The 16,883-nt window shown below is 35.6% G+C and overlaps 1 protein-coding gene across 3 annotated transcripts in view; it reads right to left on the reverse strand.

Annotated features, from left to right (window-relative positions):
* Window positions 1-2,614: 2,614 nt before the first annotated feature.
* Window positions 2,615-16,883, reverse strand: part of LOC118192176 (uncharacterized) — a 31,895-nt gene continuing 17,626 nt past the window's right edge. For all 3 annotated transcript variants that reach the window (XM_035363077.2, XM_035363079.2, XM_035363078.2), the window contains one exon: window positions 2,615-2,967. In XM_035363077.2, the coding sequence (XP_035218968.1) occupies window positions 2,741-2,967 (227 nt within the window). In that variant the 3' untranslated portion in view covers window positions 2,615-2,740. The remainder of the gene's footprint in view (window positions 2,968-16,883) is intronic.

Consider the following 16,883-nt stretch of genomic DNA (forward strand, 5'->3'; position numbering starts at 1 on the left):
TAACATTCCTTATGTTTCTAGTTTAACATACCATAGCACCCAAAGGTGTTCGATGTTTCAGTGAAATATTGCTTTATTCATTAATAAAATTTAGTATTTGAAAATGAGAATTTTTTTATACTATCTATAAATTTCTCTTAGCAAAACTACATAAATTATTTTATGAATATAGTAAAACTTTTTAGTCCAAAGGTGCAATTTACCTTGAAGGACTATGAATTTCGTTTTGGCATTTTGCATTGTTTCACTGTAAGTGTGGGTTCACTTTTCAAATTGTTACCTTCAAATATTATCACTCTGTATTATATTTAAAGAAATTAAATAATGAAGAATCTCCATAAGTGTATGTATGTTTCTCGCATTGGGATAAAACAACGGTACCTAGAGCCATCAAATTTTGAATAACATAATCTTCTACCAAATATGGTCATCTGGAAGCCCAAATTTGAAATTTGTTTTATTATTGATTTCATATTTTGTAACCCTTTAACAAATTTTTTATTAACAAACTCAACAGTTTCAAAACGAGCAGTGGCAACACTGTAAGGAAAAAAAACTTTTATCTTCAGCACACGAAACTATGCATCGAAAAATCTAAAGCTTTGCTCATTTAAAAATTATATTGCTTTTGAATTGAATTTTATGATTTAAGTGCAAAGAACATGATATTTAATAAATAAAGTTAACACATAAAATGTTAAAGAAACATTTTTTTTTTTAAATCAAAAATTAACAGAAAAATTACCTCACAAAAGTCTTAGAATCTATGCATATTGGTAAATATTGTAGTATTTCTGTCAGTCAGTATTTTGTAGGATACAATGACATGACGCATTTATGACATCTTTCAAATGTCTGGCCATAGAGTTAATCAATTTGTTTTTTTGTAATATTAGCCTCAGTATTCCTCCATTCTTCTGTCATTACTGTTTTTAGTTCAATTTTTGTTTTAATGTGTTTTCATACTTTGATTCTCTCCAAATGTGTTCTGTTGGGTTTAAATCTGATAACTGAGGTGTGGTAGACACACCGAAGGCAAATGTTGAGGGCCGTGTGCTTAGGATTGTTATCCTGATAAAAAATAAAAGTTGTTTCCAATACCAAAGTTTTGAGAGGAAAATTTTTAATTATCTTTTAAAATATTTAAAGAAAGAGCATAGTTCTATATGTCCTCAATAAATACTAAATTAAATCTTGCTGCTGACATGCATCCCCAGACAAGGACACCTCCACTGGCCATGCTTTACCGTTCGAATAAAAGTCTTGGGATTAAGCTTCTCCATTTTTCTCTTCTGCATACTATTATATGCCCATCAGTACCCAAAATGTTGTTTGCTTTTTGACATGATTCCAAGACACTTCATGCTTATTTACAATTAATTTTGCAAAGCTAAGCTTTCTATGTTTTGCATTTCCTTCCAGGAGAGTGCCGATGTAATCCAGCTGATGTGAGTACTTGTTGAAAAGTTTCATGTGAGAAATAGAATTTTCATTAAATTCTGTAGAAATCTTCATAGGACTCAAATATGGATTTTTCACAAATTTTCTTACTATAAAATCTCTGATTTGCTAGATGACATCTTACTTTATTCTCAATCTGATTTTCTTCTTTAAAGCATACTATGGGATAAATTTACTAATTTAGTGATATTCCAAATCGATTTTCCACCCTTATGATAAAAAATGATCAATTTTCAAGTGCTGTTCACTGTTTCTTTATGACTATGAGCCATTTTTAAATATTAAACTAAGTAGGCAAAGAATAAAGCCAAAGGAGTTTTTAAACATCACCAAAATGCAAAATTTAAAAAAAAAAGGTGGCAGGCAATAATTTTATTTATGAAAATGTTTGGATGTAGGATGATTTTTGAGGCATATTTTATCTATTCCTTCTTACGTTTTCAATTTTAGAAAAAGAAAATAATTCGGTATTAAAAAAAGAAGTTTGGTTTTGTTCAAAGTCACATGGTGATGGTATGAAAAAATATTGGGCTTTATATTCAAGTCCAGACTACAGTGCTTTTTCTACAAATTCTTAAAATGTATGAACACTTTTTGGAATATTAGCCAGACGAAAAGTGGGTTAAAATTTCATATTAAACAGAATCTTATAGCAGAAAAGAAGAAATAAATTAATTTTCCACAGTAGTCTTTGTTAGCTTTTCGAGCCTTGTTTTAATTTTGTTAAAGTTATCCAACAAACATCTCGAGTTGATCTGTTAGGTTTTCTTGGAGTCTTTTTTTTTTTTTTTTTTTTTTTTTTTTTTTTTTTTTTTTGTTCACCAGAATCTGTCAGGTTAATTATGCCAGTTTGGATACATTTCTTCTGAAAAATTTTAAAAGCCTTACCTTATAATTTTATATTCCTGTGGTTTCTGTGTTATTCTACACATACCAGAGTCAGTGTTTCTTCTTTTTTTCTGCTTTTATGTATTAGCATCTGAACGTAGATATTATTTCATTAACTGAAGGACTGTAAATGTTGCATCCTGATGTAAATTATAGACTTATTTTTGGTAAGCGCTGTTGTGTAGATAATTTCTAAATATTTTGTAAGTGGAAGACTTGTTTGCTAAAACCCAAAGTTTATTCACCAAATTATTTGTAATTTTAATACAATGAATTATTTCCAATTTTGATATGATTTTACAATGGAATTTATCTTTTAATCATAAGATTTCCAATTTTGTGTGTATCCACATATAACTTATTTCCTTTCATTTAAAAGAATTACAGTTCTTCATATATTGATGGAATTTTTTGGAAGTTTGTATTTATTTCCGAGTTCCTTGTAATGAGCACAGCATAAAAATGAAAGGATAGCAAATGTTAGGCTAATGTATAACATTCTGAGAATGAAGTTCATTAAATCCCCTTCAATTCCTTGAATAGAAAAGTAAGTTCCATTATTTCTTCCTCTCATGGGATTGCTTACCAAATTGTGTAAACCAGTTCGTTGAGTAGAATCTACAGAAAAAAAAAATTTACAATGTAAAATGTGGTGTATCAAATTTAATATTTTACTTTGCTGATAAACACACAAAATACAGCAGTTTTTGCCACAACTTCTGTAACATATACAAAGAATCCTCTTTTGTAGATATCATATCAGAAAATATTAAACTCAAATAAATTTGATTATGGATTTAAATTTGATTTACAGTGGTGATCTGAACCTAAAATAGTGTACAGGCCAATTTTTTTAACAAAAAAAAAAGCAATTTTAAATTTTATTTACTAAATATTTGTATATATAAAACATATATAAATAGCAACTATAAAGATGAAAACAAAAAGTTTAGTTTATTTTCTGTCTGAAATCTAAAAGTTGGTATCTGCAAGAAATTTCTATTGGTAACAATTTGTAAGTAATCTGCATTAATTTTTATATTAAATTTTCAGACTGAAATTTATTTCAAATTATTCTAATATGGTAAGTTAACCACTAAATAAGATACTTAAAAAAAAACCAAAAAAGTTACGAAAACTTAGAACAAAACTTGAGAATGAATAATGAAAACTTGTTCTCATATTTCTGTTTACTAAATTTTTTGACATTATTTGTATGTAAATAATTATAAACTTATTTCAGTATTTACGTATTTTCATAGCCACCTTAGCAGAAGTCGCCTAATCACATCCATTGAAAGTTACAATCCGAAAATCCACCAAATCACCTTGAGGTTCGAGTCCCAGCGAAAGCTTTGTGCATTCCTTAATTTTATTCTTATATTGCTTTATACTGAATATGCTATAGATTTCTTTATCTCATGCAAATGGCTGACTGAAATAAAAGATTCTCCACTTTCAGAACGTCTAATTATTTCCATCTTTGTTGCAATCATATGAAGTAAAAGAGTCCTGAATTTCTTTTTATTAACATCGATGCTGCTGTTTCTCTGTCTTACCCTTGTGTTTATAAATTTATATAGGCAAAATATTTAAATATAAACAAATAAATTGGCAAATACACTACACATGGATATTTGCCCTAATGCAAGGCTAAACCTGTTTAATACATTATATACATTTGAACCCCAACCTTGTTGCTTAGAACCCAAGGACCAGATAAGAAAGGTATAATATAAAGGTTTCTTATGATGTCTATGCTGGAACCATAGTGACATTACAATAATTCTGAGAAATCCACTACTTTGGAAGGCATGTGTGAGTGACCACTATGTACCATACTCCATGTGAGAGAATGCATGGAGGCAAACAATTTTTGCAGTACCGGAAAAAGTCTTAAAAAAATTTAATTTTTTTTTTAAATGGGCAAATTTTGCAAAAGTCGATGGCTTCCTGTACGCACTATATAAATTAACTATACTGTGGCACGGTCATTATAAATGACAAAAATAATATATATTGACAGCGATGGAAGGTATTGTAAAACTGTCATGGAAATAAACAACAGTATCTAATATGCTGCAAAATAAAGTGGCAGTAAAAACTACTTCTAAAATATGGCAGATGACAGAAACCAGGAAGAAGCAAAAATATAAGACAAAATGAAAATTTAGCATTCTGTCTAAGAAAGTCTTAGTTATATAAAAACCTTGTGACAACTCTGTAAGTGTTCAAAAGAGGCATAGTTCTTATAAATGTATAGCATTTCTGTCAAGCCATTAGTAAGTTGGCCATTAAAAGAAGAAAGAGTATATCTTGGATTTTATTTTTGCTGCTTTCTCATAGAACTTGAAAGTTTTATGTATGGTGTTTGCCTTTTTGGTAGTACAAAGTATGCTCTCAAATAAAAATGGAAAGAAGGTGGGCAAATTCGCTGCACAAGTGTCCAATACTTCAGGCTAGTGAAAGGTGCTCTTGACCTCACCCTTGATTATTCTTGAAGTTGTGTCTGGCATTTTACACCTAAATATGGAATAAAATCAATAATAAAAGTTACACCTAGGCCACATACAAGGGATTTTAACCCTGTGCTTTCAAGGTTTCACTCGGACGAACCAGCAACTCGGGATGATTTTCTGCATATTTGATGAATTTCTTACAGCTAACTTAAAATGAGTTTGCATACAGTTTAAAAAAATATAATGGTTCTTTCATATCTGAAGGTACATGTGACCCTGCGGCACTTTCGCCAGATGTAAAAAGTATTCTTTGCGATATTTCTTCTGATTTTGTGCACGTGATCTATTCTGAATTTTTTATCTGTTCCACGGAATCAATTTCACTTTTATATTTTCGTTTTCGCCATATTGTGCCTTAACTTCATAGTTATCTCCACTGCTCTCCTACTGTCTATCGTCAAATAATCTATGTGTAAACCTAATTTTGTTCTGCATCAATGAAAAATCGAACTATTTTCACTTCAACTGTTCCCATCATCGTACTCCATGCTTATTGGGCTCAGAACTTTGAAATACACTGGTTATCATTGATTAAGGAAAAATGACGATTACTCAAAAAATTACATGTAGAATTTAATGAAGCAGACCCACAATATTCAATACATAGTAAAGTATAAAGTCTTACTTAGTTTGTTAAAAAAAAGAAGAAATTACAAGATAAAAAGAAATTATCAGGCATTATGATGTTGACATACGTATGTGATATTTTGGCAGTCGTGAAGCTCGGCATCAAGGTTCTGGCATGGCTTTTTGCAGAGTGGTAAGGAGGATATCCAAAGACGACACAAATTGATTCAGCTTTTAATTGCCCATTTTTATTTACTCCAATTAACAGATCATTTTCCTTTTAGATGACACTCTTTAAATTGCATATCCATAGTGGTTTTTAACTAAGTATGATTGAATTTTGACTTTCTGCGTCATAACATTCTAACAAAGAAAAGAAGGATTGACATATCAGCGCGGAATATACCACAGTAGGAGAGGTGAGCTTTTGACGCAAAATGGCGCGCATTCATTATTTATAGTAGCGGTTACACAATAAGCTAGCAAATTCTAGAAGGTACTGGTCTAGGGAGAAGATCCTGAATTGCAGAAAATTAATTGAAGGTTGCGTGTTCACGAAGAGCAAAGCCATCGTATTTTTTTATATTTTACATGTATAAAATGAAAAAATGTATCAGTTTAGTATATGAAAATTATTTTCAATTATGGAGTATGATCTTCCCTAGACGCAACAAAGTATGTACAGCAATGTACGATGCTGTTAGTTTTCAGTACGTCAGTTCCTAAGGAAGTGAGAGCCATTACTTTTGCAAAGCAATTTCAAGCATGGCAAGTTTCTGAAGAGGAGGATTGAAAGCAGTTATACATCTCCCTAAAAAGCATCTGTGACATCCTCAATAGGATTTAGGTCCGAGGATCAAGCTATCCATTCCATGCACTGAATAGTTTGCTGTGCAGTCTAGCGTTGTCGTCTTGTAGCAGGGAATTATAACTTAATGCCTGGCATAAGGGCACAAGAGTGTCATCTCTATAGGTCTGAGCATACATGGTTTTACTTCGAAAGACATGGAGGTCTTCGCCTCCACCCAAAGAGATACCACCCCAAACTCAGGCACTGCCTTCTCCGTATTCATCTCTTTCACGGATGTTTGGTGGATGATTAACGAGTTCCATGTTTCCTCCAAATCATATAACAAAATTTGCAATTTTATGCTCCTCGTATTTCGATTGTAGTGCCACTAATTCGCATACTGCAGTTTTACTCAGCAGTTGTTATTTGACAACATATTTAATGTGATTTTTCTTTAATTTTCGGAAACGAGTGTAATATGCCTATTATTATCACGACTGTCGAGTTCAAACTAACGTTGAAGATACATATATAGCAATAAATCTAAAAAATATATTTAAAATTAAAGATTGACCGTTATTTTATACACATGTATTGGGGAGTACATTCATCAAGCGATATTTTCCAAACCAAACCTAAATAAACATCATTATCGGCGTCAAACCGACTGGTGATTTCGAGTTGTCGTATCAGTTCAAGTGGGGGTGCAATGGGTTAAGATTTAGAGCACTAACCATTCCATGGTCGTTCTTATCGTATGCCAACAGATAAAAAATTGATTTGCAAAGAGGTCTGACCTATAATGAAAGTCGGATTTATCTCATAAATTTCTTTCTCTGAGCCATTTCCACCTCTTCTGGAGGATAACTGTTCTCCTACAGTTGCAGGAAACTCTTAACTAGTTGGCAAACTGTCTTGCTTTTGCCACTTAGAGTTATTAGTTGAGATATTATCTTGGATTGATATTGCCCTTTGAAAGACAGAGTACTTGATGCTTATATCATATGGACTTCTCAGGAGTAGAAGGAGAAATTTATTCAAAATTTAATTGTTGTTCATTCTAAAACTAATTTTACTGATCTTTTAATATTTCAATACCTTTCCCTCTATTGCTTTCCTAACTGAGAATATAGTCTTTGAAAGTAGATGGTTTTCTCTAATGAGACTTTAGTTCAAATACTTCATGACATATTCAGTATTCTTGTAGGAGGCAAGTAGAAGCAAAGATTCATTAGAGCTAAGATGAACATCTTCCATTTTTAATGATTTGAAGCTGTGTTTAAAGCTTGCAATGATTTTAATTTATATTCCCTTTAATTATTTCAATATATGTGATACCATAACAAATATATCAAAATAATTAAAGGTAATATAAATTCAATAAAAAAATACAAGGGGGATCTTGGAAAAATATCTCTTTCCACAACTTAATGTATATTTTCCTCAAGGAAGTGCAGTTTTTCAACAAGCTGATAGCCCTTGCAATACATCCAAAATCCTAAAAAATTATTTTACTTCTAAAGGGTTTCAAATGCTAGTTTGGCTTGTAAATAGTTTTGATATGAAGACCATTGAAGGATTATGAGAAAATAAAAAATATTTTCAAACACACAGTCCATGAAAAGGAAATAACAAAGATGAATAAATTAATTCAAAGATCCCAGAAAATATATAGACAACAAAGATCTATACAGCAATGCAAAGCCTTTATGGAAAGAATGCCCGTAATAATCCAGGCAGTATTAAGACAGAGCTTTGTGCTATATATTGAAATGTATTAATACCGCTTAAAGTATCATTTATCATAAGTCCTTTGTTTGGGAATATCATTAAATGCAGTTAATGTATAATAGATCACTCTTATTCATAACAATGCATACATTAACAAGTTTCTCAGAAATCTATAATAATTTGCAAAAGTCTATAACTACAGTTTGAGACAACCTTCTATAGCAGGGGTTGCCAAACTTCATGTTCGTAAGAGCTGCATGTTGGAATTCAGGAAAGTTTGACAGCCACAACTAAAGTCTACAGTCCGCTAACTTCCAAAAGCCAAAAGTGTACATTTACATCATTTTAAAAGTAGTGAAACATGTTTCAAATGGAAAGAAATGTCTAATAACTTTGTAAAAAGAAATGAAATAAATTAATTGCTTTCTTTGGGACACTGAGTAATTTTAGTTTACCATATTTTTATACATATATTTTATTTGCATAAGAGCCGCACTACTCGCCGAATTTTCATCAATTCTATTTAACTTTCCGATTTAAGTTAGTGTGTAATAACAGCCACTATGTACACTAGCATTCAAAATTAAGAGAATTTGAAAATACGTATATTTTTACGAAAATTATTGAACTGAAAGTATTAATTATGCTGTCGAAGAGTTATGTAAATATTCAGAGTTGAATACAAATTAAAGTGTACACATACGTGTCTGCGAAACTGTAATTGTACAAACGATATACTACGTGCACAAGAAGTTTAAGTCGATTTGTGCGCTGGTACTCCTTCAAGATATTCGCGGTATTTCTCGCAAGAGTTAGAAATATTTTACAGGGTATCAGGTGTGAAATAAGTAGCCTAGCCACAAACGTACGAACGACGCAATGAGAATAGAGAATTGTCGGTAGGCCAATGGAAGCAAGCCAATCACAAAGCACGGGTGGCTACAGAGCTCAGTGTAACGCTTAGTGTCATCCGCAATTTTTGGAAACAGTTTCAGGATAGTGAATCGATATCGAGAAGATCTGGACATGCTCAACCAAGATCCACAACGGCGAACGAGGATCGTTATTTGCCACTTTCAACGCGACACAGGACTCCTGCAGCTTCACAGCTCTCACATGAGCTGTATGCTGCCATTGGAACCCGACTTTCACGGCCTACAGTTGCCCGACGGCTCCGTGAGATAGGCTGTACGCCAGAAGACCCGCTGTTTGTGTCCCTCACACTGCAGCACACAAGAGAGCGTGATCCTTAGTGGCAATGAGGTCGCTGATAGACTGCCCAAAGAGGGTAGTGAAATTGAAATGGTCACTGGCTCTTTGCTTACTAATCAAGAACTTTACTCAAATGAAAAATCTATACTCAATTTAATATAGCGTATTCCACCCACGTACCAATGGTACACAGGAACATCCCCTGGCTCTGTGCTGAAAATCAAATGTGACCGTGGCTCCCAGTTTGCTTTGGCTAGACTAACAAGTGGCCACCTTAAATGTCTTTCTTTGATAGCGGCAGAAAAATCCACCCCGCTTGTAAATAATGCTGTGACCATCCACTTTCACCGGAACACATACCGGATTGCATCGGACTTAACATCCGATCCTCTAATTGTTACTGATTTTTTGGCGGTCAACAATCTTCTGGAACTGATCTGACATATGTCAGATCTTTCGAGGATAAGCAGCAGAGAGCATGTTTAGCATGGTGCAGACAACATTCGACTTCGGTGGAGACGGTTGGACAAGACTTCAGTGGAGCTTTCTGCTTTTAGCAAATGAGTATAGATTCAGCCTGGACACTAATTCTCGGCATACCTGTATTTGGATATATATGTGTGTATGTGTAAGCTAATATATATATATATATATATATATATATATATAACAAAACTCTAATTTTAGTTTTCAGTAGTCCCATTACTCCTAATTTTAATTCGGGTGTTTCCGCTTTTCTACCCTAAAAATAGTAACTGCTTATGATAAATCTCATACCTGCGTCATTTCGAAGTTCATCCATGTCATACAATTCTTTCGCAACGCTAATGATGCAGACATTTACATAAACGCTTCAGTGACTAGTTAGGGATCTTAGTTAGCACCAAAATTTTTTATTTATCTGCAATAGGAACATTAGGCGAGTTGTGAAGTGAAACTCCTATCACTTATGTCCTCATCAGCAAGATCAATGTCGCATTCGTCCTCACATTGATCTTTACTCGCTGTCCTATTAACGTATTGCAGTTTACCTTTCTGTCATCTATCATATCGTCATAAGATTTAGAAAAGACAGAAATGTAAATCAAAACATTGCAGGTACAAACGTAGGTGCAGCCTTTGTCACTTTCCACAACAATACAGAAATTCACTCAGCACGGTTCAGACTTAGCGACCACGCCTCGGTTTTCCAGGCTGAGACCTTCGTTTTAAAGAAGGCAGCTCCATTTCAATGTATTACAATTATAATTATAATAGTTCACCCGAAAATTTTGTCCCTTTCCCAAAGCAAAAACAAAAAAAAAAGTAAATCTAATTAGAAACATTAGAAAAACAGAGAGAACTCCTTCTCTTTAAAAGAATTAAAAATGAAAGTGAAAAAACAAAATACTTCAGTGATTTTTTTCTAAAAATCTAAATGTTAACCTTTAAATAAATAATCCAATGAATTAAGATGTAGTTAATAAACTTATTTAGAACCTACAAAACGAAATTAAGAACTCCTTCCACTCTCATTAGCCATAGTCTAAATTTGAGATGCAAAACAGAATGAATGATACGTACATTTTTGCCATTTTGGTATCATTGGCGAAACTAAAAAAATCTTGTACGTAAATGTAATTTTGAAACCAATAATTTAATGTAAATCCTAATTAAATTTAGAATAATCTTGAAAAAGAATTCTATTCTTTTAAAAGTATTGAAAACGAAAGTGAAAAAACAAAAGCGAAAAAATAAAATACTAGAGTGAATAATTTCTTAAATCAAAAATGTTTACCTTTAAACAGATAATCCAATGAATTAAGATGTATTTGAAAAACCTATTTAAAACACACACACACAAAAAAAAAAAAAAAAATCAAGAACTTCCATCACTTTTATTAGACTTTATGGCGAAACTAAAAAACTCTGGCAAGAAATTAATCCCACCTAATGCTAAAATCTTGTACGTAAATGTAATTTTGAAACCAAAAGAAAATTTTTAAGGAAAATTTAAATATATTTTTTAGTCAAAGTAAAAGAATAAATTAATATTTAATGAAATTTAAATGAAATTTTACTCTTTAAAACAAAAAGGGAAAAAAACTATTTAGTGTAAAACCTAATTAAATTTTAATAATCAATTAATCCTTTAAAAGTTGTCCAAAAAGTGATCAAAGAGTTTTTAATAATGTTTGGCAGATATGAGCAGGGCGCGACTTAGTTGGGGCCCGGGGCAAAAACTTCTTTGCCTCCCCCCTCTGCTTCATTACTTCAGTTATGAAGAACCGAATTTTATGGAGGCATTTAAATTTTTATAATAATAAACTTTCTATTGAATTTGGGGGGTCGCGGGGCAGCTGCCTCGTATGCCCCTGCCTTAGTCAGGCTCTGTATATATTATGTATATGCATGTGTGTATTAATGTGTGTAATATATATAAATGCGTGAAATTTAGTATACAATATATATATATCGTCTGTTATCTCTTCATTTCTTATTTCGTATAGTTGTCGCAAGAATTGATCAACTTGCCGACTTACCGAATTTTCGAAATTGAGTTTTTAAAATTGCCAAATAGCACTGTATCGCCAAATCTCTACAATTTTTCAGCTCTTTACCTATAGAATATTAACAGGTAATTCTTTGACTACTGCTAGTAGAGTAGATTCATATGTATGTATAGTGAAAGGTTAGACGACCTTCCTTTTAAGCTGGGGGGGGACTCCCTGTAAATTGTGCGTAAAATATAGCTTCCCACTTACATTAAATTTCGTATGAATGATTTCTGGTAAATTTATTAAAAAAGAGAATTTAATAACATTATACTTATTTATTTGAAATGAAAACATCTTAATTAAACGCTTATTCACAATTAATGTTTTTTTGAATAAATTAATATTTGAAACTATTGAACTGCAAGAATTACTATTTAAATTAATCAGTTGCTTATTATTAAAATCCTTCAGTCATTTCTCTCTTCCGTTTTCCTACTAGAATGCAAATTACTTTTCGAGTATTTAAACCAAGCTTGTTGAATGTAAGGCAGAGCGTGTTTCTGCCTCTTGAGGCCACGTTAAGGTTACTAGGCAAGCTATTTCAGATAAGATTCTATTCTTCGGCTGTGCGTTATTGTGCCGACATTAAATACTTACGCCGATTAGATTTGCGAATCAACTTGAATTGTGTAGTCTTTGAACGCTAGCTTAGTTTTAAATTTGAACTTACTGTTACTTTAAGTAACATCGCCACAAATGGTTGGCTGTGATTGTAAGCATGAGTCGTACATTTATGTTAAAATTCTGATTTTATAAAAAGACTTGTTTTAAAACCTACTTAAGACTCTGCAGTTCTGCCCAGACGTAGCGATAATTCGCTTAACATTTGTTAGGAGTTTGATATTAGTTTATGCTACCAAAATAAGTCAAACGTTTTTAATATTTGTTTAAACTGATTGCATGTTATTACTTGAAAACATAAAATCTAATTCTTATATGTTTTCAAAATACTATGATCCTACTATCTTTTTTTAACTAATAAATTTGTGAGGTATATTATTTTTTCTAATAGTTATTTTAATTTCAGAGCCTTTCCCGTCCCTTCTCATTTCTCTCGCGTTTCCTCGCCAGGATATAAATTAATTAGGGTGAGAGAGTATTTGAACTGAAGTAGCGAGAAGTTTAGTCTGAGAGCATGATTTATGAGCACACTTTTTTTTTTTGTGTGTGTGTGTGTGTGTGTGTGTGTGTGTGTGTGTCAGTTGTCAACCTTAAATATTGGCTATGCATTCTTACCGCCGAATTATTATCCTGCTGGTATAGATTCTGAGTCAACCTGTTAGATTAAATTGAATATAGTGTAGTCTTGTACTGCTCTTATCTTTAAATTTAGTATTACGTATCTTTTAAGTTCTTAACGCAAGTGGTCCGTCTTTGTAAGCACGTCAAGTCCGTGCCGTCTGTAAATGATATTGTGTTAAATAAAAGGGTCTTTTAAGCTGCGTTCAGACGACTGTATAAAGGGCAAAAGGGGTTTAAGCCGAGTTGCGCTGCCAGGCAACCAGTCTGTGCTACGTCACAAAATCTGGTTTAGGTCTCTAGGCATAAACTCCAACTCCAACTTCCTCTGTTTTCCGCGATTAACCTGCAAAGAATGCAGGTTGTTTTTCGGCTCTCTCAGTCAGATGCTTCGATGAGCGATGCAGGTAGGGAAATGCTGAAAGTAGGTCTCGGGAGGCAGGATATCAGGTACTAGAGGCGTGACCAGTTTCCACGTGATGAGCTTTGAGACGTCTGAGTGGTGAATAGTTATCTGACTAATTATTCTTGGCATAAAGGTCGAAATTTTCAACTTTATGCCGACTTGGGATAAACGTCGACCGATGAGAGCGAACGCACGAAACCTGAATGGGAAAACTGTAGACACATCTAAAACGTGTTAGGATCATTAGGATTTTTTAGGAGGCCAGAGAGATGAAAAATTAACAACCACCTTCGCCGGGAATCGAACCACGGACCTCTGCAATACCGGCCCAGCGTGCTACCGTTACACCACGAAGGCACACTAGGAAAGTGGGAGAAATACCTTATATACTCCTCTTTTTAAAGGGCGACTAGGGTTTCAGGGGACCTAGTCGCCAAATCCTGGGTGCGGAGAATCATCATCCACAACCCTTTTAGTTCGGGCGCCACTTGTAGAGACATTAGGATTTTGTTTGGAAGTCAGAGAGATGAAAAATTAACAACCGCCTTCGCCGGGAATCGAACCACGGACCTCTGGAATACCGGCCTAGCGTGCTATCGTTACACCACGAAGGACGCTAGGAGAGTGGGAGAAATACCTTATATACTCCCCTTTTTAAAGGGCGACTAGGGTTTTAGGGGACCTAGTCGCCAAATCCTGGGTGCGGAGAATCATCATCCACAACCCTTTTAGTTCGGGCGCCACTTGTAGAGACATTAGGATTTTGTTTGGAAGTCAGAGAGATGAAAAATTAACAACCGCCTTCGCCGGGAATCGAACCACGGACCTCTGGAATACCGGCCTAGCATGCTATCGTTACACCACGAAGGACGCTAGGATAGTGGGAGAAATACCTTATATACTCCCCTTTTTAAAGGGCGACTAGGGTTTTAGGGGACCTAGTCGCCAAATCCTGGGTGCGGAGAATCATCATCCACAACCCTTTTAGTTCGGGCGCCACTTGTAGAGACATTAGGATTTTGTTTGGAAGTCAGAGAGAAGAAAAATTAACAACCGCCTTCGCCGGGAATCGAACCACGGACCTCTGGAATACCGGCCTAGCATGCTATCGTTACACCACGAAGGACGCTAGGATAGTGGGAGAAATACCTTATATACTCCCCTTTTTAAAGGGCGACTAGGGTTTTAGGGGACCTAGTCGCCAAATCCTGGTTGCGGAGAATCATCATCCACAACCCTTTTAGTTCGGGCGCCACTTGTAGAGACATTAGGATTTTGTTTGGAAGTCAGAGAGATGAAAAATTAACAACCGCCTTCGCCGGGAATCGAACCACGGACCTCTGGAATACCGGCCTAGCATGCTATCGTTACACCACGGAGGACGCTAGGATAGTGGGAGAAATACCTTATATACTCCCCTTTTTAAAGGGCGACTAAGGTTTTAGGGGACCTAGTCGCCAAATCCTGGGTGCGGAGAATCATCATCCACAACCCTTTTAGTTCGGGCGCCACTTGTAGAGACATTAGGATTTTGTTTGGAAGTCAGAGAGATGAAAAATTAACAACCGCCTTCGCCGGGAATCGAACCACGGACCTCTGGAATACCGGCCTAGCATGCTATCGTTACACCACGAAGGACGCTAGGATAGTGGGAGAAATACCTTATATACTCCCCTTTTTAAAGGGCGACTAGGGTTTTAGGGGACCTAGTCGCCAAATCCTGGGTGCGGAGAATCATCATCCACAACCCTTTTAGTTCGGGCGCCACTTGTAGAGACATTAGGATTTTGTTTGGAAGTCAGAGAGATGAAAAATTAACAACCGCCTTCGCCGGGAATCGAACCACGGACCTCTGGAATACCGGCCTAGTGTGCCATCGTTACACCACGAAGGACGCTAGGATAGTGGGAGAAATACCTTATATACTCCCCTTTTTAAAGGGCGACTAGGGTTTTAGGGGACCTAGTCGCCAAATCCTGGGTGCGGAGAATCATCATCCACAACCCTTTTAGTTCGGGCGCCACTTGTAGAGACATTAGGATTTTGTTTGGAAGTCAGAGAGAAGAAAAATTAACAACCGCCTTCGCCGGGAATCGAACCACGGACCTCTGGAATACCGGCCTAGCATGCTATCGTTACACCACGAAGGACGCTAGGATAGTGGGAGAAATACCTTATATACTCCCCTTTTTAAAGGGCGACTAGGGTTTTAGGGGACCTAGTCGCCAAATCCTGGTTGCGGAGAATCATCATCCACAACCCTTTTAGTTCGGGCGCCACTTGTAGAGACATTAGGATTTTGTTTGGAAGTCAGAGAGATGAAAAATTAACAACCGCCTTCGCCGGGAATCGAACCACGGACCTCTGGAATACCGGCCTAGCATGCTATCGTTACACCACGGAGGACGCTAGGATAGTGGGAGAAATACCTTATATACTCCCCTTTTTAAAGGGCGACTAAGGTTTTAGGGGACCTAGTCGCCAAATCCTGGGTGCGGAGAATCATCATCCACAACCCTTTTAGTTCGGGCGCCACTTGTAGAGACATTAGGATTTTGTTTGGAAGTCAGAGAGATGAAAAATTAACAACCGCCTTCGCCGGGAATCGAACCACGGACCTCTGGAATACCGGCCTAGCATGCTATCGTTACACCACGAAGGACGCTAGGATAGTGGGAGAAATACCTTATATACTCCCCTTTTTAAAGGGCGACTAGGGTTTTAGGGGACCTAGTCGCCAAATCCTGGGTGCGGAGAATCATCATCCACAACCCTTTTAGTTCGGGCGCCACTTGTAGAGACATTAGGATTTTGTTTGGAAGTCAGAGAGATGAAAAATTAACAACCGCCTTCGCCGGGAATCGAACCACGGACCTCTGGAATACCGGCCTAGTGTGCCATCGTTACACCACGAAGGACGCTAGGATAGTGGGAGAAATACCTTATATACTCCCCTTTTTAAAGGGCGACTAGGGTTTAGGGGACCTAGTCGCCAAATCCTGGGTGCGGAGAATCATCATCCACAACCCTTTTAGTTCGGGCGCCACTTGTAGAGACATTAGGATTTTGTTTGGAAGTCAGAGAGATGAAAAATTAACAACCGCCTTCGCCGGGAATCGAACCACGGACCTCTGGAATACCGGCCTAGCATGCTATCGTTACACCACGAAGGACGCTAGGATAGTGGGAGAAATACCTTATATACTCCCCTTTTTGAAGGGCGACTAGGGTTTTAGGGGACCTAGTCGCCAAATCTTGGGTGCGGAGAATCATCATCCACAACCCTTTTAGTTCGGGCGCCACTTGTAGAGACATTAGTATTTTTTTGGAAGTTTGGAAGTTTTTTTTTGGAAGTTTGGAAGTTTTTGGAAGTTTTTTTGGAGAGATGAAAAATTAAGGTTTAATTTAACGCTAATAATTAAGGACGCTAGGGAAGTGGGAGAAATACCCTATAAACGCATGCGCAAATTTAGCTTCTCTAAGTGGGTGCGGCTTAGACCTTGTGTCGCAAGTATAAATGGAAATACCGCATT

The sequence above is a fragment of the Stegodyphus dumicola genome, chromosome 1 (genome assembly GCF_044657685.1).
Source record: "Stegodyphus dumicola isolate Sdum_Otavi_A_Nest chromosome 1, ASM4465768v1".
Taxonomy (NCBI): domain Eukaryota; kingdom Metazoa; phylum Arthropoda; class Arachnida; order Araneae; family Eresidae; genus Stegodyphus; species Stegodyphus dumicola.